Genomic DNA, 21779 nt, shown 5'->3' on the forward strand with positions numbered 1-21779 from the left:
CCTTTGGAATCTTTAGGCAGAACATTGACTGAAGGTTTCCTAGGGTTGATCGGATCACGGCTGTACAACAACTCAAAGACTGTCTTGCGTGATACTCTGTTCTCGTTGTGAAAATTGCCAAAGTCAACAATCGTGGCGTGGAATCCATTGGTAGCGCCCAGCGCGTCTTCGCTAAGCGCCTCAATCTGGTTGTGCGGTGCCAATCTGTTGATGATGTCTTTGCGTGCAGACTTCTTGCTCTGGGCAGCCCGCAAGAACGGCGTGATACCAAAAGCATCCTTCGCAGCTCGTTTTACGTCGTTTCGCTCCAGAAGACAGTTGACTACGTCCAAATGTCCAGCTTGGGCTGCTACGTGCAAGGGTGTCATTCCGTTCAAGAGCTTTGCATTGATGTTCGCGCCAGCACCCAACAGCATCCTCACCACCTTGACGCTTCCCTGCTCACAAGCGTTGTGTAAGGGAGTCCAGGATCCGTCGCTCTTGGCCATAATATCCGCGCCATGCTTGATCAACAGCTCGATAATATCGTCTCTCCCATGTGCAATCGCAAGATGGAGCGCCGTCTTCTGCCTGATTTCCACTGCGTTGACGTTTGCTCTGGGGAGTCGCGGTCGCCTGAGTAACATTTCACACAACTCTTTTTTCCCTGTACTCGCTGCCCAATGCAGTGGACTGCGCTTCTGGTCGTCCTGACCGTCTGGTCCGTCAATGGCGATGTTTTGCTTGAGAAGCTCGGCTATAACGTCGCGTCCCCAATTGCAATGCTTGTCGGCTGCCAGATTGTGCAAGACATTGCGCCCAGTGTTGTCCTTGCGGTTAACATCTGCACCACACCTTAGTAATTCATGCATGATGTGAAAGTGATTTTTCCAAGCCGCCATCATGAGCACCGTTCTCCCCTGCTTATCTTGTACGTCGACATTTCCCCCGAATTTTAGCAGTAGTTGCACAATCCCGACATGGTTCTTCTCGACTGCCTTGAACAAGGGCGACACCCTGCCTCCCGGCGCACCATCGGGTTTCGCACCACTCTTCAGAAGATACTCGGTGATGAATATGTTTCCGCGCTCCGCTGCGCGCATCAAAGCAATGCGCAAGAGGTGGTCGATGGGTTGCGCATTCGCTTTGGCCTGCTCGATAATGGCAATGGCATCGTCGTGCTTTTGGTCCTCGACTGCCTTGAGAAGGCGTGGCTCGACACGAGCATGCTGCGCGGACTCGCCGCCGTCGCTGAATCGAGATGGTGAGCGCCCCATGCTGGCTACATGCTCTGCTTCGGTTTGCGCTGTTTCGTTTTGGCGGTGAGGGAGCAGTATGTGGGCGCGAGAGGCGTGCGAGGGTTGGGTTGGGACGAAAGGCGCGTCAAGACCGATACGTGCAATTGCCTGAGTCGCCAAAAACCATGTCTAGTTTCGAGTCTTCTCCTATTCGGGCTGTACATGTACAGCTTGGACATGTCTATGAAAGTGGGCGGCTGCCTTTAGCTGCAGGCCTGAACAGTGGCTAAGCTAGTACCCCGGCCATGTCGTGCAGCCGCACACGTGACGATCAGCGACTGGTACATCGTCTTGAGCGGTGGAGTGGAGAGAGGCTGGCTGATATCCATTGGGGTTTTCGTCATTGGGTGAGGTGCGCTGACTTGGGAAATTGAGGGAGATGTTGTGCCTGACTAGTAGTAGATCGCATCGAGTTTCGGGATTGCGGGGAAGGACCGCTGTCTGCACATTACGCGGACGTCACCTCGGGGCCCTACCACGGTGCTTATTTCATCTGCCGATGATTTGACATCTGCATTGTGCTTGACTCCACTCGAGTTGCTTCGCCAATACCTCGGAAACGGTATAGACACAAATCTGGCGTTATCCGTGTGGCGTATGCCAGCGGATGCACGCCCTCTCCGCACCTCTAAACAGACATGAAGCCCGGCGACTATATAACACGTTCGGCACCACCCTCGTTGTCGACATCCACACCTTCAACACCTACACATGGGAGACTGAAGAGTTCAACACTCTTCTGGCGCGTCATTGGCTTGATTGGCAGCCTCATTCTTTTTACAATGTACACCAACAATACTACAATGGACACAGAGGATACGGAGATATCACCAGGCAACCATTCCATTTTCATTCCTTTCATCTTCGAGTTCAGCCCTAAACATGTTCCGCAAGTCATGTGTACAGTCGAAGGCGTTGATATCCATATGCCCGTGGACACTGGATCAACCGGGACTTTGATAGGAGCTCCAATACTACCTAACATACCGTCAACCTCGGGCACGCCGGCACACCACTTCTTCACGAGCAGTAAGATACTCTACGTTGGCCGACTGGTAGAGCTTGGCATGAACTTCACTGGTGAAGGTGGCTCATACGCGACTGCAAAGGTCCCTGTGCTCATTGTTGACAAGAGCTGGAGATGCCCTTGGTATGATCCCCTTGTTGACCGGTTCGAGTGTCCAGCCGGTCCACACGGTGAGCAAGCCGTAGAGCGGGACACGTCGCAAATCACCTACATGGGCATTGGCTTCGGAAGAAACAGCCAAAAGGATGGCATGCCCTTTGCTACACCTCGCGTCAACCCGCTCCTAAACCTCTGCGCCATTGATGGACAGTCTGTTGATTGCGAGACGATGCACGCTGGATACATTGTATCACGTGAGGGTGTCCAAGTTGGGTTGACACCGACAGCCATCCGAGAATTTGCTTTTACCCAGCTGGAACCTGGCTTGACCTGGGCTGAGGATAGCAGGGACTGGGCGATGGCAAGCATGTGCTTCAGCGTCAATGGCGAGGGAAGGAATTGTGGTAATGTGCTTGTCGACACCGGCATAGCGCAGATGTATATCAGAACGGAGAAAGGCGTTTCGATGCCAACCATCGTCATTCCTAATCCCAACCCAAACGGTCATGCGAAGATGGTGAAACGCGTGAAGCCAGGTACCAATATCACCGTCGGCTTTCCATGCCTTGATCAGCCAGCCATGTCTTATTCGTTCACCGTTGGCGAAAAATCAGCCATTGAGCCCAATTATGTTTTCCCTCAAATACCCAGCCACTCGCCCTATATCAACACCGGGAGAAACTTGTTGTTCCGCTACTCAATAGCTTTCGATGCGGTAGGAGGACGATTCGGGTTTCGGTCGGTGGGCAACTCTGCCACGGCTTCTGTATTATAGCCTGCGAATTGCGAATGAAGCAACAAACCAAATCTGAACCCACGTGATTCAGCCCTTCTTTCCTCTGCTCCCTCTGGATGGGTCGTTGGGCGATAAATGAATACCAAGCCCTTCACCTTTGCCTAACTCATGCAGTCATTTAGCTGTGGTTGCCGCTCTCATTGGACTTCGAAACCCATCTCTCAGTTCCTTGTACTCTTCTACAGCTTTGACGACAACGCTGTGCGCCTGCACGCTTGAGATGTCGGCGCCTGCAATTGTAATTGCGCCAACAACGCCTTCGACCCCCTTTACGAAGACGGGATATCCGCCCCCTTCGATGGTGTATTTGGACCACTCATCTCCACTCATGGCATGGTATTCGGCAAACTTTTTGTAATCGTCATCGAATTGGCACCCCATGTACCATGTCGAGTGACCCCATCTGAGCACTGTGTTGCGTTTTCTCTCTACCCATTTCTCGTGATCGGGCATTATGCCAGGAAGGCTTGGCGCATGGAAGAGGGTCTGGGTCGAGAGAGCTATGTGGATGAGGACAGGGCACTCGGCGGTGCGAAGAGCGTTTCGAAGAATGTTCCCAATGACCCAGGCATGCTCGCACGTGAAGTGGTTGAAGGTGAAGCCCTTTTCCTCTTTTGCGAGTTCAGCTAGGTCGCGCGTAGGCAGGGGTAGTGCGCCGAGCATTTTGATAGAGGATTTGGGGATATGTTTGTGGTGGTTGATCTTTTTTGTAAGGAAGGTATAGGTAGGGAGTCTCGACATATAACCAGAATTTGCCAATTATGTACCAATTGAAACAAAGAGAGATAGGAGACGACGGAGCGTGAAACATACGAGTCAAGCGGCCAGGGAAAGTAGCGCGTATAAAGTAACTACGCCGGCGGTCGGGTCGTTCCGCCATTTCAGCCCCAAGCTCCCCCACTCCTTGACACGTGCCTGGCGTGAGAACACTTGTCGGCATCGTTGTCACCAACCAACGTTCGTTTCCACTCTTGCCTTGTACACGGACATGAAACTTTATTGTATACATTTGCATTTTGTTGACAATACGAAAACTATGAAACCGTATCCAGTATGACTTTCCGGGTCAGCCACGGGCCAAAACTCACAGCGTCTCTCGCTCGGGTTGTTTGTGCCGATTAGACTCGACATTAGCCTCAAGAGAATCCACCCGTACGGCCGGAGCAATTCACCACTGTCCATACGGTCCTACTGACTGATGTGATAGGAAGGATTGTGCGAAAAATTTGAGTCCCAGATAAACTCTTGGGCCGTGTTATCATGCTTCCATTCCCTCTTACCTTTTGCACAAGAGCAAGACGTTTCCTCGACTCTTTACAGACGTGCCTATCATACACCACCCTTGCCGAATTTATGCAGCCACGACCGTGATGGAGCTGTATACACTTATACACAAGGTTTCCTTCCGCGATACCGCCCGTTGAGTGTGCGCTGCCGAAGCCGCCTAGGGATAGATTATGCATGTGCTTCCAGAGCTTCTCCATGTTCCGGATAAGGGCCGAAACCTTTGGACCTCGTCATATACTCGTATATGTATACATGCGAGTGTTATCGATAACAGGGAGTCTGTCCTGGCTTCCGCTCCGAGAAGGGCGCACAAAGGCTAAGCCAGACGACGCCAAGACGCTAATGGTCTCGATTGACAGGAACTGTGAAGAGATCGTGAATGTCCAAGGTCAGGGCGACGAAAGCCTGAAGCAAAGTCATGCAGGGCCTGAGCCGAGGCTGCATTGCTGCATTCGAGAGTTTGGTAGCATCAGAGACAGCCAATGGCAGGGAATGCCATCGAGTCTGCACAGGTTTGGCGTTGACATGTTCGCAGAAACCCGTCTTGCCCACTACCTCAGACCCCAGGAAAATATTTTCGGTCACGCGATTCTCGGGGACTTTTGCCTGCACCACTCCGAAACCACGAAATGATGGCAATGTGATGCCTGCCCAGTTCCCTTTTGGGTGGAGGCGGTCCCTGGTGCCTGTAGCGTGTGCGTGCTTGGTGAAGCAGGGAATGACGTTCGTACTAACACTACCTGTGCCCCAGTAGGCGAGACGAGCCATGTCCCCCGCCAACGCTGTCAGATCAGATATCTAGTAGATGCATGATGCATGCGGTATGGCGACGGAGGCATTGCTTGTGACAGCCACGACCGCTGACCAAGGTTTTTGGACTGTACCGGGGCCTTTCTGTTGCTGCCGTAGGCGCATACTGACGGACAAAGGCGACGCCAGCCTGGCACAACCCCGCGACCGAGATACCTGTGTACATGACTACACACGAGGGCGTACACCTAGTGCGAGACCTGCCGTGCTCGAATTAGTCGTGTTCACCATGACGTGCCTCGTCGAATCGCCGATCACGACCAATTCATCAGTCGATCCATGTCATGCCAACATCGGTAGCGCATGGAAAAGATGGAACATGGCAAGCGATGAGCTGGCCTAGACCGCATCCATTTCTGCAACTCGTGCACCCTGTCACTCGGCCCTCTCCTCCGCGACTCAACCTCATTGTGTCTTGCTCGTCGTCCTGCCAGACATGCGTTCGTAGGGTCATGTTGGCTGCGCTGCCCTGCTATGACGTCACGCGCATCTTCAGTCTCTGAACAAGCCTCGCCGCACCAGTTTCCTCCGCCTGAAATCTTACCCAACGCATCGCCCGCGGAGGCGCCATGGAGAACCTTGACAAGCTATCTGCCACAGGCCTGCCCGTCTTCGACCTGAACGAGGAGAACCTGTCCCGCAAAGACTGGTGAGCACTTGCCGCGGCCCCATTTGCTCCTTCATCGCGCGCCCTGGTTAACACCCTCCAGGTCCAAATCCTCAATTGGCCCGCGCGAGTCGTGGCCAACTTCGCTCAAATGCCTCGTCAACACATGCGTGCTGCCCATGCCCCACTGCTCGGCCGTTTTCTGGGGTAAAGACTTGACAGTTATACACAATCTCGCTTGGGAAACCGCGCGGGGTGGCCTCGATGGCCAGGCATCCAATGCGCACGACAGCTACGAACATGAGGCGTTGGCGACGCTGAAAACAGTGCTCAGAGGGCGGACGGTCAAGGTAGGTAAGCATCATACCGTAGCCTTGCAGTCGCCCCGTTCTCACACTGACTCTCTCGCCCAGCCGCCAGGTATTTTCTGGCCTCTCTAGCAGAAGACCGAGAGCAGCACCTCGTCCTCAGCACTATACTTGACGAAGATGGAACTCGTCAAGGTGTCCTGGCTCAACTGCTCGACAGCCAAAGAACCGACCGCTACATGCCTATTGAAGGTTTGGACGAGCTTGCGCGGCAAAATCAAGGGCATCAGCTAAAGAAGGCCAAGTCGCAGCAGGAAGGCAAGGGCCCCGAAAAGAAGCACCATGACTCGAAGCAGGCCGACTCAATGCAGACAAATATGTTCCAGCGATTTGCTGAACTATTGCCCAACGGCCTGGCAATTCTCGACAAGGATGCTGAGGCCGTGTTCGTCAACGACGGCTTCTTCAGGCTCACCACCAACAAGGGAAGTAACGAATTCCGTTCTTGGCCAGATAGCATACATCCGGACGACTATGAGGACGTCATGACAGCCTATCGCAATGCATTTGAGAGCCGCACAGAGTTGCAGATAGAGTTTAGGTGTGACGTTGCCGAGCCCGTCCACGCGGAGGGTGAGCAATGGAGAATGTTTTTGCTGAAGCCCTTGAGCGATGAGTCTGATGCTGGTTACATCAGCGCCATCATCGACATTACCGATATCAAACAGGCCCAGCTAACCCAAGAGAAAGCTGCCAACGAGGCAAGGGAGCGTAAGGAACAGCAAGAAAGGTTCATAGACATGGTTTCGCACGAGATCCGTAATCCACTCTCTGCCGTCCTCCATCTCGCTGAAGAGGTCAAGGAGGTGACGAAGGAGATTGGCGCTGGCCGCGATGAAATCCGCGATCAAATAGCCGATATTTTAGATGCTGCTGACACTATCCTACTATGCGTCTCACACCAAAACACACTAGTAGATGATATCTTGTCATTCTCCAAGTTAGATTCTATGATGCTATCTTTGGTTCCTCGCGGTGAGTCTCCATCACGATCATCTTGCATCATTCACTGAACCCTCCAAGAAACAAAGCCCAAGTGGGAATTCTCTCAAGCGCTCCGCGTTTTCCATTCCGAGTTCAAAGCCAAGAATATCGATTTCCATTACGCCATGGACGTTTCGTTTGAGGAGCAGCAAGTCGACACTGTTGTCGCTGATCTCAACCGCATGAAGCAAGGTATGAAGTGTCGGGTCGTGTTTAGTATGGAGCTAACAGATTTTAGTTCTGGTAAATCTGATCACTAATGCTATAAAGTTCACCTCGAGGAAGAAGGGTAAAAGAAATATAACTGTGTCCATGGGCGCATCGGTAACACGACCCACGTCATATCCTCCCAACGTCGTTTACTTTAGCGAGCAGAAAGAAGCATTCCATCTGGACTCGACCATGACATCAGAATGGGGCTCTGGAGATGCCATGTACTTAATGGTTGCCGTCAAGGATACTGGCATAGGCATTAGCAGAGAAGGCCAAGCCAAGTTGTTCGAGCGCTTCAGGTATAAGGAGTTTTCTCTATTACCTTCATTTCCGTCTGACTAATCATCCGCTAGGCAAGCAACACCTAAAACGCAAGAAAACTACGGAGGCTCTGGTCTTGGATTGTTCATATCGCGCAAGTGTAAGCAAGCTACAGCTACACAGCATGTCCAAGTTTTCATTCGCTAATATCAGTTAGTATGCACTTTACATGGCGGCGATATAGGCGTGAGCTCAAAAGAAGGAGAAGGGTCGACATTTGGATTCTTCTTCAAAGTGCGTCGTTCAGTCGGGGGAAGTGATCTGGGACGACCGCCTATCCAATCCCGAAGCAACTCAGAAAAATCCGAGAGCGCTGGCTTGAAGCCAACTCGTCCCAGCTATAGCCGAAGTAACTCGACTCTCCAGCGTATCAACGAGCAAAAGAATGAGCGTCCAGATGCGAAAACATTGTCTAGCCATTCCGGAGTAGACGCAGAGGAGATGAACCCCTCGCTCAAAGATCCGCCTGTGGAAGAGAGATCAGAGGCCCATCCGGAATCGAGCGCAGATCGGCGTTACGAAGAAACTGCATCGGCTGTCAAGGACATCTCGACAGAAAAGCCACACATTGAAAGGGCACTGCCAGATCTCCGCAGAGGAGAGACATCTAGACAAGAAGAGGGCGCCCACGAGATATCGCGGTCACAGAGCGATCCACGCACTGAGGAAAACCATACTCTCCTTCTTGTTGAGGACAACTTGATCAACCAGAAAGTCCTTCGTCGTCAACTCCAGTCCCGGGGCTTCCAAGTCTTCACCGCAAACAACGGTCAAGAAGCCATTGATGCCGTTGCCGAGCGTGGACATCAGGCACAGAATGGTCCAGATGACAGAAACTACTTTGATGTTATTCTTATGGATCAGGAAATGCCCATCAAAGATGGCAACGCCGCAACCCAGGAAATCAGGCAGCTGCAAGAGGAAGGCAAGGCGGGATACAGTCATATCTTAGGCGTGTCGGCGAACGTGAGAGAAGCACAAACACAGAGCATGCGCGACGCTGGTATGGATGACGTGATCTCAAAGCCATTCAAGGTGGACGATTTGGTGCGCAAGGTGCGATCACTTGTACTTGACGGCGGGGGCAGTGCAAAGCATGACAACAGACCAAATGGCCAGTCAAGTCCACCCGAAAGCGGTAAAGAAAAGGGAGATGATGAAGTAAAAAACATTGTCAAACCCCCAGACGCAGAGAGGCAAAATCAAGATACAGATGTCGAAAGCGAGCGTGAGACGACAAACCGGGGTGGCTCGCGGACTCGATCACGAGCCGATGTTAAGAAGGGAGGAAAAACAGACGATCAGAAGTCTTGATTGCCGCGGCCTTTAGAAATAAAGAGAGCCCTACTGTTTTCAGTCTGTACGATTCATGCTGTTGCATTTGGTTATTTCTTGGTTGCAGAACCACGTTGCAGGGTGTTCTGGAATGGGTGGATACACTGATGAGCGGACTGGACGAAGAAATGGCCTTTTCGAATGCGGGATGACTGTTATGTGCCATCCTAGCATGCTTATACCCAAATTCAGCATTTACATATGTATACGTGATGTAGACTTGTCCAGTGATTTATTGAGATGAAAGCATTGCCTGCGCGAGTCATGCGGATGATATCCGACGTCACCCCCACCTTTCCCTGAGATAACATCATTACAGGAGCATTATCATCTGCAGCATGCCTTTGCACATGTACGATAGCGACAACGGTCTGACACGCGCCTTAACCGAAACTTGAATATACTAAACAATTCTCTACCCTTTACAATGGCAAAAGAATTTGAGGGAAAGGTTGCTCTTATCACAGGAGCGGGCAGTGGCATTGGGTACGCCTTCGACCCCTCTTCCCAACTATCTCATACAAGCCTCCACGATAGCCTTGTACTGAAATCACACCAGTCGCGCAACGGCTCTGAAGCTCTCATCCCTCGGCGCTTCAATCTCGCTTTGCGACATCAACCAGTCCAACCTTGAAGTCGTCGCTTCAGAAAGTAGCACACCCTGCTACACACAGAAAGTCAATGTCAGCAAGAAGGAGGAAGTGGAAAGCTTTGTCAACAATACAGTCAAGCAACTAGGAGGCCTGAACTATGTATTCAACTGCGCAGGCGTGAACCCAACAAGCATGAAAGTCGAAGACACGAGTGAAGAGTACTGGGATAAACTGGTAAACACCAACCTCAAGGGCGTCTTCCTCGTCACACAAGCATGTCTACCTCACCTCGAGCGCGGTTCGGCAATCGTCAACGTTTCGAGCATCAGTGGCATCCGCGGCTCAGCCCTGCAGTCTGTGTATTGCACTACCAAGTTTGGGCTCATTGGCATGTCTAAATCGCATGCGCTCGAGTTTGGGCCCAGGGGCATCAGAGTCAATTGTGTGGCGCCGGGGTATATTGATACGCCGTCGAATGCGGGAATTGTGAAGGGAGGAGAGGCGGTGGAGAGGATGCGGAATGGAAATGCGCTGGAGAGGCTGGGGACGCCGGAGGAGGTGGCGGATGTTGTGGCGTTCTTGTTTGGAGATGGGGCGAGGTATGTTAATGGGGCTGTGGTGGAGATTGATGGGGCGGTGAAGATGAGTAGTACTACGAGTAAATGAGGTGATAGGGGGCTCAAGTAAGTATACGAAAAAGAAAGATATATCAGTAGATTTCCGTCCTGGGCTTGATCTCTACAAAAGGGTGACGCTCGTGGCTGTCCAATAGGAGGGCGAGGCAGTGAAGCTACATTATCACGTGCATGTGGATCAGCCTGCGACCTGCACTAGCGCCTCGTCCCATCGAAAGTTCCGTCGCGACATCGTTCTCTCACGACAACTTCAACATCGCCACAGCCATGACAGATACACAACCCGCAAAAACGTCGCTCGCGACTGATAAATCTCTCGAGCCAGCCTCATCAAACGAACTCATTCACACGACCGAACAAACTATCATTACGACAAATGCCGAAGGCAAGAAAGTCAAGAAGATCATCCGGCGCAAACGACGACCTGCACGTCCTCAGATCGACCCAGCGGAAATAAAGACTCAGGAGACCCCACAAACAGGCACAATCTACAATGTCTGGTACAACAAATGGTCGGGCGGCGACCGTGAAGACAAATACCTGTCCCAAACTCCTGCGCAAGGTCGCTGCAACATAGCCAGAGACAGCGGCTACACAAAGGCAGACAAGACGCCTGGCGCGTACTTTTGTCTCTTTTTCGCGCGCGGCACCTGTCCGAAAGGAGTAGATTGCGAATACCTGCACCGCCTGCCCACAGTAACGGACATTTTCCCCAGCAACGTCGACTGCTTCGGGCGCGACAAGCACGCCGATTACCGTGACGACATGGGCGGTGTAGGAACCTTTCAGCGCCAAAACCGCACCCTGTACATTGGGCGCATTCACCCAACCGACGACATCGAAGAAGTCGTCGCACGACACATGCAGGAATGGGGCGAGATTGAGCGAACGCGCGTTCTGACTGCGCGCGGTGTAGCTTTCGTCACATACATGAACGAAGCAAACAGCCAGTTCGCAAAAGAAGCAATGGATCACCAGTCCTTCGACCACAACGAAATCCTCAACGTCCGCTGGGCAACCGTTGATCCCAACCCCCAGGCAGCCAAACGCGAAGCCAGACGCATCGAGGAGCAGGCCGCAGAGGCAATCCGCAAAGCGCTTCCCGCAGCATACGTTGCCGAGCTCGAAGGCAGAGACCCCGAAGGCAAGAAGCGGCGTAAAGTCGAAGGAAGCTTTGGACTCCAGGGCTACGAGGCACCAGACGATGTGTGGTACGCAAAGGAAAAGGGCGAGTGGGAAGCAGCCAAGCAGCTCCAAGCGGGTGGTGCAGGAGATAGAATGGCGATTGAGGCCGGAGACAACGCGTATCAAGATATGAATGATACCGGTGCTGCGCAACAGCAACAGCAGAGCAGCGGTATTTTGTCGGGTAGTACGTTGGCGGCGCTCAAGGGATTTAAAGCTGCGCCGTCGAATAAGAGGCCGGCGCCTGCGGCGGGGCCGTTGGTGGATTATGGGAGTGATAGTGATTAAAGTTCGCCTCACTGGGATTTAGTAGAGAGCGTGTGATGACAAAACAAAAGAGGAAGAGAAAAGAGTGTGCTATGTAGCATCTTTAAGCATTTAGTTTGGCGTTGATGAGGTTGTAATTTGATACCCTTTTTGGAACCATTCAGAGAGATGAGATTCTTGAAGTCTGGCATGTTTTGATGATTGTGATGAAGGAGAGCAGGAATGAAGAGAAGAAGAAGAAGAAGAAGAAGAAGAAGAAGAAAAACAATGAATTAACAACACTGACCCTACCCTAACCCAACAACAATAAACGTGGCTCAAACCACACTCAGTCATACTTTCAAAACGGCGCAACACCCTCCCTCTCACACCCCCTCAAAAAACTGCTCCAATCAGTAACCAACCGTCGTCCAGCCCAAACACTCGACCTGCCCCCCTGTTCCCTTCCCTCCCCCTGGCCATCGCGCTCAAATCCACCCGCACCACCTCCACTCCTCACCCTCTTCCCCCCTTCCTCCTCAACAGTAACATCCTCCACATCCCTGAACAACCGCTTCGCAGCCGCCACCTCCCCGACATCTCCCCCTCCACATCCAAACCCGCAGTTGCGCCTGCCGCAGGGACGCCAAAAGCGGTACTCGGCGACTTGGTGCTCGGATAAGGGTGGTACGGCAAGGAGACCGGATGAGACGTTGCGGTTGGAAGTGTATGATAAGCGGGTCCCTGAGGGGGAGAGGGGAGATGGGGATTCGAATTCTGTGCCGTTGGCTATGGGAATGGATCGGGGGAGGTGGAGGGGTGGGGCGTCAGTGGTGATGTTGTTGTTGAGCATGACTGTGCGGGGGGATGGGTAGTGTGAGGGGCTTAGTGAGGGACTCGCAGTGTTGCGGTGGGAAGCGGATGGAGTGCGAGGGGGGTTACGGACTTGGTTTTTGAGGATGCGGTCGATGGAGTCGAGGTGGGGGGTGTAGTGGGCGTAGCTGTGGGATTCGCAACGGTGGGAGGGACCGCACATTGAGGAGCCGTCGATGCTCATGGGGGTGGCGGGGGTTATGGCGGAGCTGGGGATACGGGGGGTTCCGGATGTGATGCTGGGGTTGGAAGTTGGAGAGGGGAATAGATCCTTTGCGCTTGTGGTAGGGGAAAGGGGGGTGGGAAAGCCTGGGTATCTTCTACCGACCTCGGTCAAGAGTGAGAGGTATGGTTTCACAACCGTTGGCTGGGGTAAAACTGTGCTGACAGATCCTATGTTGAACACTGCACCACTTCCGGTAGGCTGCGATGAGCTGGTAAAATTGTTCGCAGTGCCGTCGAGTGCCAGACCCCATGATGGAAGGCCATCGTACTCAGTGGCCAGCATATGTGGAGAAGAACTGCAGGTAAAGAAGCTAGTGGCGCTTCTAGGACTGCTGCCATTGCTAGAATCAACGGAACTTCCTATGCCTGTGATACGTCGTAGAGCTTGAGAAGTGAGAGCATTCATAGGCTCTGCTCTGGCGAAGCGAGCATCGTCGCAAGACCAAAGTCCACCGTACTGTTGCCACGGAAAGGTCGGGAGAAAATGATCCTCAGGGTAGACATCGTATCCAAGGCTGCGAGCACGAAAAAAGACGTATACAAAGCGACAGTCAGGAAATTGGCGAAGAACCTGCAGAGCATACATTTAGCACAAGTCATTACAAACGGGAAATCGGAATAAGGTTCGTAAGCGTGATTGTGTTGCATTGATCGATATGAAGTGTTTCGGTAAAATATGCATAGTATCTATACAGATGACATAAGAGGCTGGGATGGAAGTTCATACATCCCAAGCGGGGAACAAAGGTGGTGTCGCTGTGAGCCTAACGTCAGTTAGTACGTTGCTAATCATTGAAGATTGAAAACAGAACGCTTACATCAAGATTTCGAAAGCCTTGAACCTCTTAAGTTTGCGGGAGCCGCGTCGGTATGTATGGAGAACTTCGGGCCGAGCGGTTTTGATGTTCTTTCGTCCAAGCAACTTATGCATGGCAGGAGTGGTATGGTACATGGGATCAAAGACGACTAGGTGGCAAGTGCCGTCATAGTGGCGCTCGAATCCCACAATTGTAAGGGAGTGGCCAGGTTGCTGGAGGTAGATAGGCGGTAGTAGGGTCTTGCATACAGTGGAGCCATCGTCAGTAGCTGCCTGGGCAAAATATCGCTCTACAGCGGCAAGAAGTGTTCTGTGAGCCACGGTCTTGCGATCTTCTGTGGTGAAGAATACTTCTACGGCGCAATTGATCTCTGCGTTGAGGAAAAATGCTTGCGCCTGCAGTGTGTCAGAAATATCCTTCAAGTGACATAGGAGTGCATACCTCTGGAGTACCAATATACTTTCTTGTGTTGCGAATGCCACCAGTCTGGACACGACCGATCGAGTTGATCCCGTTATCCCAGGCTTCCTCTATGAGGTCTTGCAACTTCAAGATAGTTGGTAATCGACCAGGAAATTCTTCGTGACCCTGTGCCTTTGCGCCCTGAATGTAGGAGAGAAGCATATGAATGTTGCGGTAGCCACAGAAACCACCTTCGTGAGGTGTTTTTCCAATGTGAATGGTAGAAGGGTGACAATAATATGCCTGCTGTACCGTGCGGTCTAAAGCGGATAGTTGTGCAAGAATAGGTATAATGCCTGGCGTCTCATTCTGCACCTGCTCATGTTTGATGAGGCGACCGTCCCGTCCAATGCGGTTGACCATGGTGATCTCGGGGCCGGCACTAAGCTGCCTGTGGAGCCATTCTGGCATGCGCTCTTCAAAAGCATATTCGCCTAGGTCAGATTTCTGACATAGTTAGTCAAAACGTGTGGCTGCAAGTGGCAACAGACTTACGTCAAGACGGGCGTTCTTAGATGGTGGCTTGGCATTCTTATGGGACTTTGTGAAAGGGCTAAAGCCCAGGATACTTCTGCTAATGGTAGTTTTATCACTGTCATTTGTATTCCGCCTGCGTCGAGGACCATGCTTGGTTGATCTGCGGCTGTGACCGTCGGTCCTCTTCGAGGCAGCGCGCGTGTCGTTTTTCGCATTATGCTCGACAGGTGTGCTCGTAGCACGGCGCCTATGTGAGCGATGGGTCGAAGATGAGCTGTGCATAGTAGCGGATGAACGTTTAGAATGATATTTTGGGGTAGTCTTGTCCAATGATAAAGTCTCTACGCGGCGATAGTCGATATGATCGTCGGGGTCAGAAGGAGAAACAAGCTCGTAAGAATCAGTGGTGGGACTTTTGATGGCTCCTTCTTCTTGGTCAGACACATTAGAGTCCGAGTCCGAGTCAGAATCAGAATCGCTCGAGTCGGAATAGGAAGGCGTCTGCTCGTCGTTGCTGCCCGTCGATGCAGGCATGGGTGGTAATGAAGGTCGCAACGGCTCCGGATCATCTTCAATAATGAAGGGGGAGTCAGTGGTATGGGCTTGCTCGAAATGCAACTGAAGGAAATAGCCATCTTTTGAAAGAATGGTGAAGTCGCACAGGGGACATTCGAGACGCTTCATACTGTTTCCCGTATCGATGCAAATGATATCCAGAGTCCTATACGTCTCAACGGCACTCAAGTAGATTCAAGGTTATGTAGTAAATCATGGACGTTGAGAGGTTGGTCTTGGCAGTGAGGACAACCGTCACCTAGTGCGTGTACAAATGACACTGCTGGAGCGATTGCTGCGTGCTTACGGGGCTTAGCATGACGAACGCACAAACTTCAAACGCCAATGGAAAATTTAATCCGAAAGACGGGCAAGAATGAGACATACTGAGATAAGGTACAAATGGGGAAGATGATGTTGTGGGGAAGTGCTGTGGTCGGCTGCAAGAATACGGTGAAGGTAAGTAGAAGGCCGGCTGTTGCCAGGACAGCCAATCAGCCAGGCGCGCCAAGACCGAGAAATATGGACGATGAGCTATATGCGCGAACGAAGAAATGGAGAGGTGAGGCCTTCTACTGTTGGGCCCAGGACATGTGGATAGGCGTGCTTGGTGTTCGCAGTGTGGGCCTGGGCGGAACGCTTCATCGGCAACAGAGCAAATTGGGGGCTGCAGGGACACGGCGATGCCATGTTGGTAGTACAAGACATGGGGCCATAGTAAGAGCGCATCCAGCGGCCGGATTGTAATGAGTTCTGGTATTAAGAATGAAGTATTCTAAGGAGAGGTTGTCTCCGCAGGACCCCATAGTTTGTATCCATGTACACGTGTGGCACGTCATTGGTTCGCCAAGACCAGCCCATGCACTTTCGCAGTTGGATGGAGCACGCTCGCACAAGTATCTTCACATGTTGCGCCACGCATTTTGCACACGACCAGCTGGCTGGGCCTTGTCGCATCGCACACAATTGCGATGCATATCGCGGCGAGGATATGCTGCAACGACAGGCTCGGACGACCCGCAATGGTTCCAGGAGCTGCGCACTCAAATGCTGCAGCGGGGCGCGACCCATTTGCCTGAGCATTTGACCGCTCCGCCCGAATACAAACTCTCGCAGACACTGACTGGTTTCTTACCCCGAGAGTTCTGTCATGCGCTGGGCAGGCGAAATCTAATAATTCCTTTTGGCCACCATTTGATATGGTTCAATCCATCGCTGCCCACCCACGACCTACTTCCGGATGGAACAGACGCATCCCATTCACCAGGCGGTCCTTGGGTGCGGCGCATGTGGGCAGGAGGCTCAGTCCATGCAAAGCCAAGGGACTATTTTGATACGTTTCGGGGCTTCGCCGCAGGCACGCCCATGGCTGGTATCGAGCATATCAAGCATGTCCGACTGCACGGGCAGGACGATACCGCCAAGATCTTCGTCACCATTGAGCGCCGCTTTGCGAGGCTAGACGCCCTACAGGAAAGCTACAGAGCGCTCCACGGGTCGTTGGGCAGAGCTACTGGGTTGCGAAAGATTCAAAGCTACTTGGAGGACCAACTACGCAGTACCGACGACTGGGGCAATGCCATTCTCAAAGAAGAGCGCAACCTGGTCTTCTTCAAGGAACGCAGTGTTGCAGAAATCGACGCTATCAAGGCGGGCCAGATGGCCTCTATCAAATATCTAGATCGTGCGTACTCTGACCAGTTGTTTGAACTGCTTGCTAACTACTCGTAGCTCCTGGTGATCCTCTCTTCTCCCATACCCTCACTCCCAATCGTGCCCTTCTTTTCCGTTTCTCTGCTCTCACTTTCAATGCTCATCTCATTCACCTCGATCCCGACTATGCTCGTAATGTTGAAGGCCACCGCAACCTCCTGGTCCATGGGCCCCTCTCCCTGACACTGATGCTGCAACTCATGAACAATCATCTGGAAACGCATACCAAGGGAGCACAGGTCGTGGAGTCTATTGAATATCGTAATCTTGCGCCATTGTATTGTGACGAGGAAATGCGCATCTGCGGGCTGGAGAAGAAGACACTGCAAAATGGAAGCATATATGACTTGTGGATCGAAGGCCCAACGGGTGGCGTTGCTGTAAAAGGTACCGTCTACACGACAGTTCGGACACCTACTTCAGCTCCTACGCCTACAAACGTATCCCGCGGGACCCCAGGATCGATAGAGTCACGACATGGTAACCGCACTAGTGGTATGCGAGCGAGATTGAACAACAAAAATGACGGAGGAAAGCCTGTTTTCCGGCGGCTGGATTTAAGCGCTGAAAAGGAGACACGAACCGAAAACGGCCAAGCAACTGGATCAGCAACAATCCCGAGTCTCAGTGCAATTTCAGTGTCTGAACCCTCAGCTCAGTCCGAAGGTGAGAAAGCATTTAAATCTCTCTCTAATGATACAACTTCTCAACCACCCTTCAGAGAAGTGACTGCATCTTTGATGCCCATACCTGGCCGAGTATCGCGTCGTAGGTCTACTCGCCTCAGAAGCCATCAATTCATCTCCCTTCCTACCAAAGTCGCACCACCCATTCGCCCTATCCAACCTTATATTCCGGCACAGCCAGTTATTTCAAGACAAACCAAACAGCTTTTGCGCCGTCTCTTCCGCGAGATCACGCCTTCTGTTCGCATGAGACCATTACCGCTTGCCCGCAAGTATGCTGCATCACCGTATACAGGTGAATCCTGGAGGGACTTGAGAGGGAACCGATTTTTAAGAGAAGGCATAAGGAGGATCGAGAGACCAAGGATAAGGTATGAGGGAGAGCATCTGGCTCGTTGGCGCTGGAGACGACGGTTGATGGATCATCACTAAGCTTGTTTTATTCGCTAAGCTGTTTTTATAACAAGATTCTCACTTCTCCTGTTAGTGTAGTGACATTGAGTTAAAATGTATATTATATCAAAATGATGGGTTTCATGACCGGAAGCATGACTTGTTCTCTAGAATGAAAGAGCCATTACCTTTTGAAGAGTATAGTGCAGTATTTTATTCCAGTAAGACACCACTCTAAAACGAATCAAGAAGAGAGAGGATGGACGAATAAATCAATATTGGATGCAAGGTATTTATGCTGATGGATTTGGAAGCGTATGCATCCCTCTGTTGATTGATATCAAGTCTAGTTCGTTACACTATCATTACACATTCCGCCGTCTATAATCCCATGCTTTCCTTTTTTTCAATTAGGAAGTAACAACAAGCTCTCTCCCCCAGGTCAAAAACAAATAAAACATATATCTATGGATACTCCAAAAGTCCACAACTAGACAAGCACGTATCCGTGCAATAGAACTAATGGTTTTATCGAATACAAGTGAAACAGATCGAAATCCAAACGGAAAATTAGCAAAGATGAAAACGCCGTTTCCATGGGTATAATGCCGCAAATGCAATGCCGAAAAAAAGAGCAGGGTTATCCTTCCCGTGGGTATCGTAATCCAATCCGAATGAGAGATGTGAATGGAAAAAGAAGAGAAAAGAAGAAACCCAAAAGTCAGGACACTCTATATATACACACATATCAAACCATATGCACCAAAACCTGCGTTGGCAAGAAAAGGAAAAGAGAACAAGTGACGTTAGAAGGAAAACACCGAAAGCCTCTTCTGCATCGTCCTGGGCGACGAAGTCGAAACTGTCGACTTCTGCGTCCCCACCCGTATCAGCGGCGACGAATGCGCATCCGCACCCGCACCATGCTCCTCCCCGCGATTATACTGATCAAACTTCTCCACTAGCTGCTTATAGTCATACTGCACGGGCGGATCCTTTGTATCTTTCTCATCAAGGAACCCCTCGATGCTTCCCTTGAAAATCTTATCGACGGTCGCGCGCCAGGAGCAGTGATCAATGATATCGCGGTACTTGTGGGCTTCACACAGATGGTCGTCGAGCCACTGCAGATGCTCGATATCGGGGGCGTCGTCGCCGAAGCGGATGAATTGGATGCTGAAGTGGCGTTTTCCGGTGCGTTGACGGTCTTGTTCGGCGAAGGCCATGATGGCTTTGTGGAGGGGAGGGGGGTTGAGGATGATTTCGTGGGGGGAGGTTGGGTTTGAGGCGACGAGGTTGAGGGCGGCGAGGGATTCGGTGGACCATTTGCCGTCGGTGAAGACGTAGAGGGTTGTGGCTGGTTGGTGGTTGTCGCACCATTCGTTGTAGATGGTTTCGAGCATCGCAGTCATGTCGGTTGTGGAGTTGGGTTTGGACTTGTGTTCGGGCCAGGCTGCTTGTAGCTTATCTTTTAGGACCCGACGCCCGTAATCACCTACAATGTCGTTTGCGTCGTGTCGGGATCCCTCTACGGTGAAGCGGAGGTCGATGCCACTCTTGTCGATGCCTGCGGCGTTCATTGCGAGTGTTTCGACAACAAAGGTTAGGATTGGCCAGTGGTCAAACATCGTCCAGCCGTTATCGATGACGAAGACCTAGCACATATTAGTCACTGTGATTGAGGAGCATTTGAGTAGCCTTACCAGTTCACGACGATCTTTGGATATGTCCTTTAGGTTAGGATCTGGCCTCCTAGTTTCTTTACCCATTTTGCTTGCTATCTTTGCAAAACTCCTCCGCTTTTCGCTTTCTAGTTTTCTTCTTCTCTCACATATGTTGTATGGTAGGTTCAGTACGGATGTTGGAGGTTCTCGAACAAAGTCTACCATCTCATGCGACATAGTTGTGCGGGGGCTATTCATAGCGTACTTTCCGTCAAGAGGTTTGTTTGGATTTTGCACCTTCATGTGCTCATCCACTATAGGAGATGGAAAAATTCCAAAGGGATGTTTTACATAGAAGCTTGTAACACCGTCTACCTGACGCGCTGGGGTGCTGGTTGGATCGTACACCTGTTTGTCGCCATAGGCAGAGCTTATCGTGCTCGAAGTTGCCGGTCTTGGGAAGCTGCGCTGCATGTGGCCATATGTCGGCGCATGGTTTTCTAGAGGCGATAATTCTGACTGCTCTGTGTTGCCACGAGCTTTGAATCCAGGTGTGTAAGGTGGAGATAGAGGAGGAATATGCGTATTGATCTGCGGACGTTGAGGAACGGCGGACGCTGATTCTCCAGTCAAAGTAGAAAGTCCTCTGGAAGTAGTCTCAGCGGTTTTTTCCATGACCCTGTCTGACTGGCGTAAATTCGAGTCGCCGTATGCGTGAAAGAAATCCGCTGTAGGTGCAGTAACATCAAGTATGAATGGGGTTTGATCGTGAATCGTGCTCCGCCGCCGGTTTTGAGTTGGTGTTGACGGAGTGGTTATCGGCCTATCGGGTTCACTGTCTGTCGTATTGCGTTGTGTGTCAGACTTGCGCTGGTCGCTCTCCTGTAGATCAGGGTTTCTGGGCTTCTTAGAGCGACCACTAAATGGTTCCTCATACAAATCTGCGTTATCGACAGGGCTCTCAGTGACTGCGCCATTGTGAACGCCAAGCATCTTTTCTTTGTTTTCGGAAAGGTTGCGGCTGCTTGCTTTTAGTTCTTGTGTTAAAATCTCCTTGCGGTAAGGTGTTTGACCCAAAGGTTTGCTCTTGATCATCTCCTCTTTGTGGACCTGCATTGATGCCCATTGTCGAGGATTGATCTGACTGGCGTTTGTCGGTATTGGTTCCTGTCGACAGGACTTCATCTTTGTTTCTGAGCCTCTTTGATCTCGAGCTTTATCTTCAATCTCGGAAAGTGCCTTGAGCACTACAGCGTCCGTCTCTTTTGTGTGCCCCTCTAGACGTGAAATCTTTTCCTCTGCTAATATGTGTATTTTTTGTAATTTTTCGCAGAGTTTCTCAGAGTCGGGCCTTTTCTTCAAGTCTGCCTGAAGTAGATCATCCTCTACCAGAGCTAACACCAGCTCTGTGGTAGTGTCCGAAGGGCGGAGGTGTCCTCTAAGGTAATCGTGCCATTTCCCTATCTCCTTAAGAACATTGAAGCCGTCGTGAAATCGATCGTGGATTTGTCCGTTCTGGCAGTTCGCAGGAGCAAGTTGTCGGAGCTGTTCATATTGACGTATTCCCTGGAAACCCAAAACTATCCAGGTCGCGGCCACGGATAATACACAACCGAATGACCAGATGTCGATTGACTGCGAAACACCTGAAGAAGTTCCATCTGGGTTTTTCATCCGGAACACTTCGGGAGCACCTAAGGAATCTCAGAAAACATCCCCACGTATTCACCACTCTTCTGACTTACCGTAAGTATCAGTGAACCCCCTGATCAGTTCTGTTGGAACTGAGCCATCATGTCCCTCAATTACTGGAGCAAAACTCGAAAAACGGAAATCTGCCAGTTTCAACTTCTTCCGTATGCTGAGAATGTTATCAGGTTTGATATCTGCGTGCCAGCTGATCATTTTTAGTTTGGTCTCTCGAACAGTTTTTTTTCCAGTACGTACCCATGGAATCTCCGTGGTTCGCTCTTACCACCTCGTGGAACTTCAAGATGGTGTACGTGACGAATGGCTTTGGCAATCTCAAAGAGTGAATCCCATGTTCGAAGAATCTCCTGAGCTCTCACGGGAGGAACATTGGTCTCATCCGCCCATGCTTGGTAAAGGTCATGATCCCCATATTCTAGT

General features: G+C 51.3%; 10 protein-coding genes across 10 annotated transcripts; 5 read left to right on the plus strand and 5 right to left on the minus strand.

Moving 5' to 3' along the window:
* Positions 1-2059: 2059 nt before the first annotated feature.
* Positions 2060-3178, plus strand: COCMIDRAFT_28794 (uncharacterized protein; the record flags this gene model as incomplete). The annotated part of the gene is made up of 1 exon (XM_007692673.1): positions 2060-3178. One exon carries the CDS (start codon positions 2060-2062, stop codon positions 3176-3178), a length of 1119 nt encoding a protein of 372 aa, XP_007690863.1.
* Positions 3179-3313: 135 nt separating this feature from the next.
* COCMIDRAFT_39355 (uncharacterized protein) lies at positions 3314-3862 on the minus strand (the record flags this gene model as incomplete). The annotated part of the gene is made up of 1 exon (XM_007692682.1): positions 3314-3862. One exon carries the CDS (start codon positions 3860-3862, stop codon positions 3314-3316), a length of 549 nt encoding a protein of 182 aa, XP_007690872.1.
* Positions 3863-4825: 963 nt separating this feature from the next.
* On the minus strand, positions 4826-5254 carry COCMIDRAFT_28795 (uncharacterized protein; the record flags this gene model as incomplete). The annotated part of the gene is made up of 1 exon (XM_007692674.1): positions 4826-5254. The coding sequence occupies one exon, from the start codon at positions 5252-5254 to the stop codon at positions 4826-4828; it is 429 nt and encodes a 142-aa protein (XP_007690864.1).
* A 611-nt stretch (positions 5255-5865) lies between these two features.
* COCMIDRAFT_28796 (uncharacterized protein) lies at positions 5866-9103 on the plus strand (the record flags this gene model as incomplete). Its single annotated transcript, XM_007692675.1, has 7 exons — positions 5866-5945; positions 6007-6257; positions 6317-7246; positions 7295-7447; positions 7494-7767; positions 7822-7889; positions 7974-9103. The coding sequence occupies 7 exons, from the start codon at positions 5866-5868 to the stop codon at positions 9101-9103; spliced, it is 2886 nt and encodes a 961-aa protein (XP_007690865.1).
* A 448-nt stretch (positions 9104-9551) lies between these two features.
* On the plus strand, positions 9552-10383 carry COCMIDRAFT_103055 (uncharacterized protein; the record flags this gene model as incomplete). The annotated part of the gene is made up of 2 exons (XM_007692694.1): positions 9552-9610; positions 9684-10383. 2 exons carry the CDS (start codon positions 9552-9554, stop codon positions 10381-10383), a joined length of 759 nt encoding a protein of 252 aa, XP_007690884.1.
* A 236-nt stretch (positions 10384-10619) lies between these two features.
* On the plus strand, positions 10620-11825 carry COCMIDRAFT_7849 (uncharacterized protein; the record flags this gene model as incomplete). Its single annotated transcript, XM_007692668.1, has 1 exon — positions 10620-11825. One exon carries the CDS (start codon positions 10620-10622, stop codon positions 11823-11825), a length of 1206 nt encoding a protein of 401 aa, XP_007690858.1.
* A 90-nt stretch (positions 11826-11915) lies between these two features.
* Positions 11916-12140, minus strand: COCMIDRAFT_103036 (uncharacterized protein; the record flags this gene model as incomplete). The annotated part of the gene is made up of 1 exon (XM_007692695.1): positions 11916-12140. One exon carries the CDS (start codon positions 12138-12140, stop codon positions 11916-11918), a length of 225 nt encoding a protein of 74 aa, XP_007690885.1.
* A 4-nt stretch (positions 12141-12144) lies between these two features.
* Positions 12145-15322, minus strand: COCMIDRAFT_7850 (uncharacterized protein; the record flags this gene model as incomplete). The annotated part of the gene is made up of 5 exons (XM_007692669.1): positions 12145-13452; positions 13609-13645; positions 13700-14094; positions 14141-14608; positions 14657-15322. 5 exons carry the CDS (start codon positions 15320-15322, stop codon positions 12145-12147), a joined length of 2874 nt encoding a protein of 957 aa, XP_007690859.1.
* Positions 15323-16099: 777 nt separating this feature from the next.
* COCMIDRAFT_39359 (uncharacterized protein) lies at positions 16100-18024 on the plus strand (the record flags this gene model as incomplete). The annotated part of the gene is made up of 2 exons (XM_007692683.1): positions 16100-16877; positions 16925-18024. The coding sequence occupies 2 exons, from the start codon at positions 16100-16102 to the stop codon at positions 18022-18024; spliced, it is 1878 nt and encodes a 625-aa protein (XP_007690873.1).
* A 767-nt stretch (positions 18025-18791) lies between these two features.
* Positions 18792-19907, minus strand: COCMIDRAFT_103100 (uncharacterized protein; the record flags this gene model as incomplete). The annotated part of the gene is made up of 2 exons (XM_007692696.1): positions 18792-19640; positions 19689-19907. 2 exons carry the CDS (start codon positions 19905-19907, stop codon positions 18792-18794), a joined length of 1068 nt encoding a protein of 355 aa, XP_007690886.1.
* Between the last annotated feature and the right edge of the window lie 1872 nt (positions 19908-21779).

Source organism: Bipolaris oryzae, assembly GCF_000523455.1.
Source record: "Bipolaris oryzae ATCC 44560 unplaced genomic scaffold scaffold_137, whole genome shotgun sequence".
Classification (NCBI taxonomy): Eukaryota; Fungi; Ascomycota; class Dothideomycetes; order Pleosporales; family Pleosporaceae; genus Bipolaris; species Bipolaris oryzae.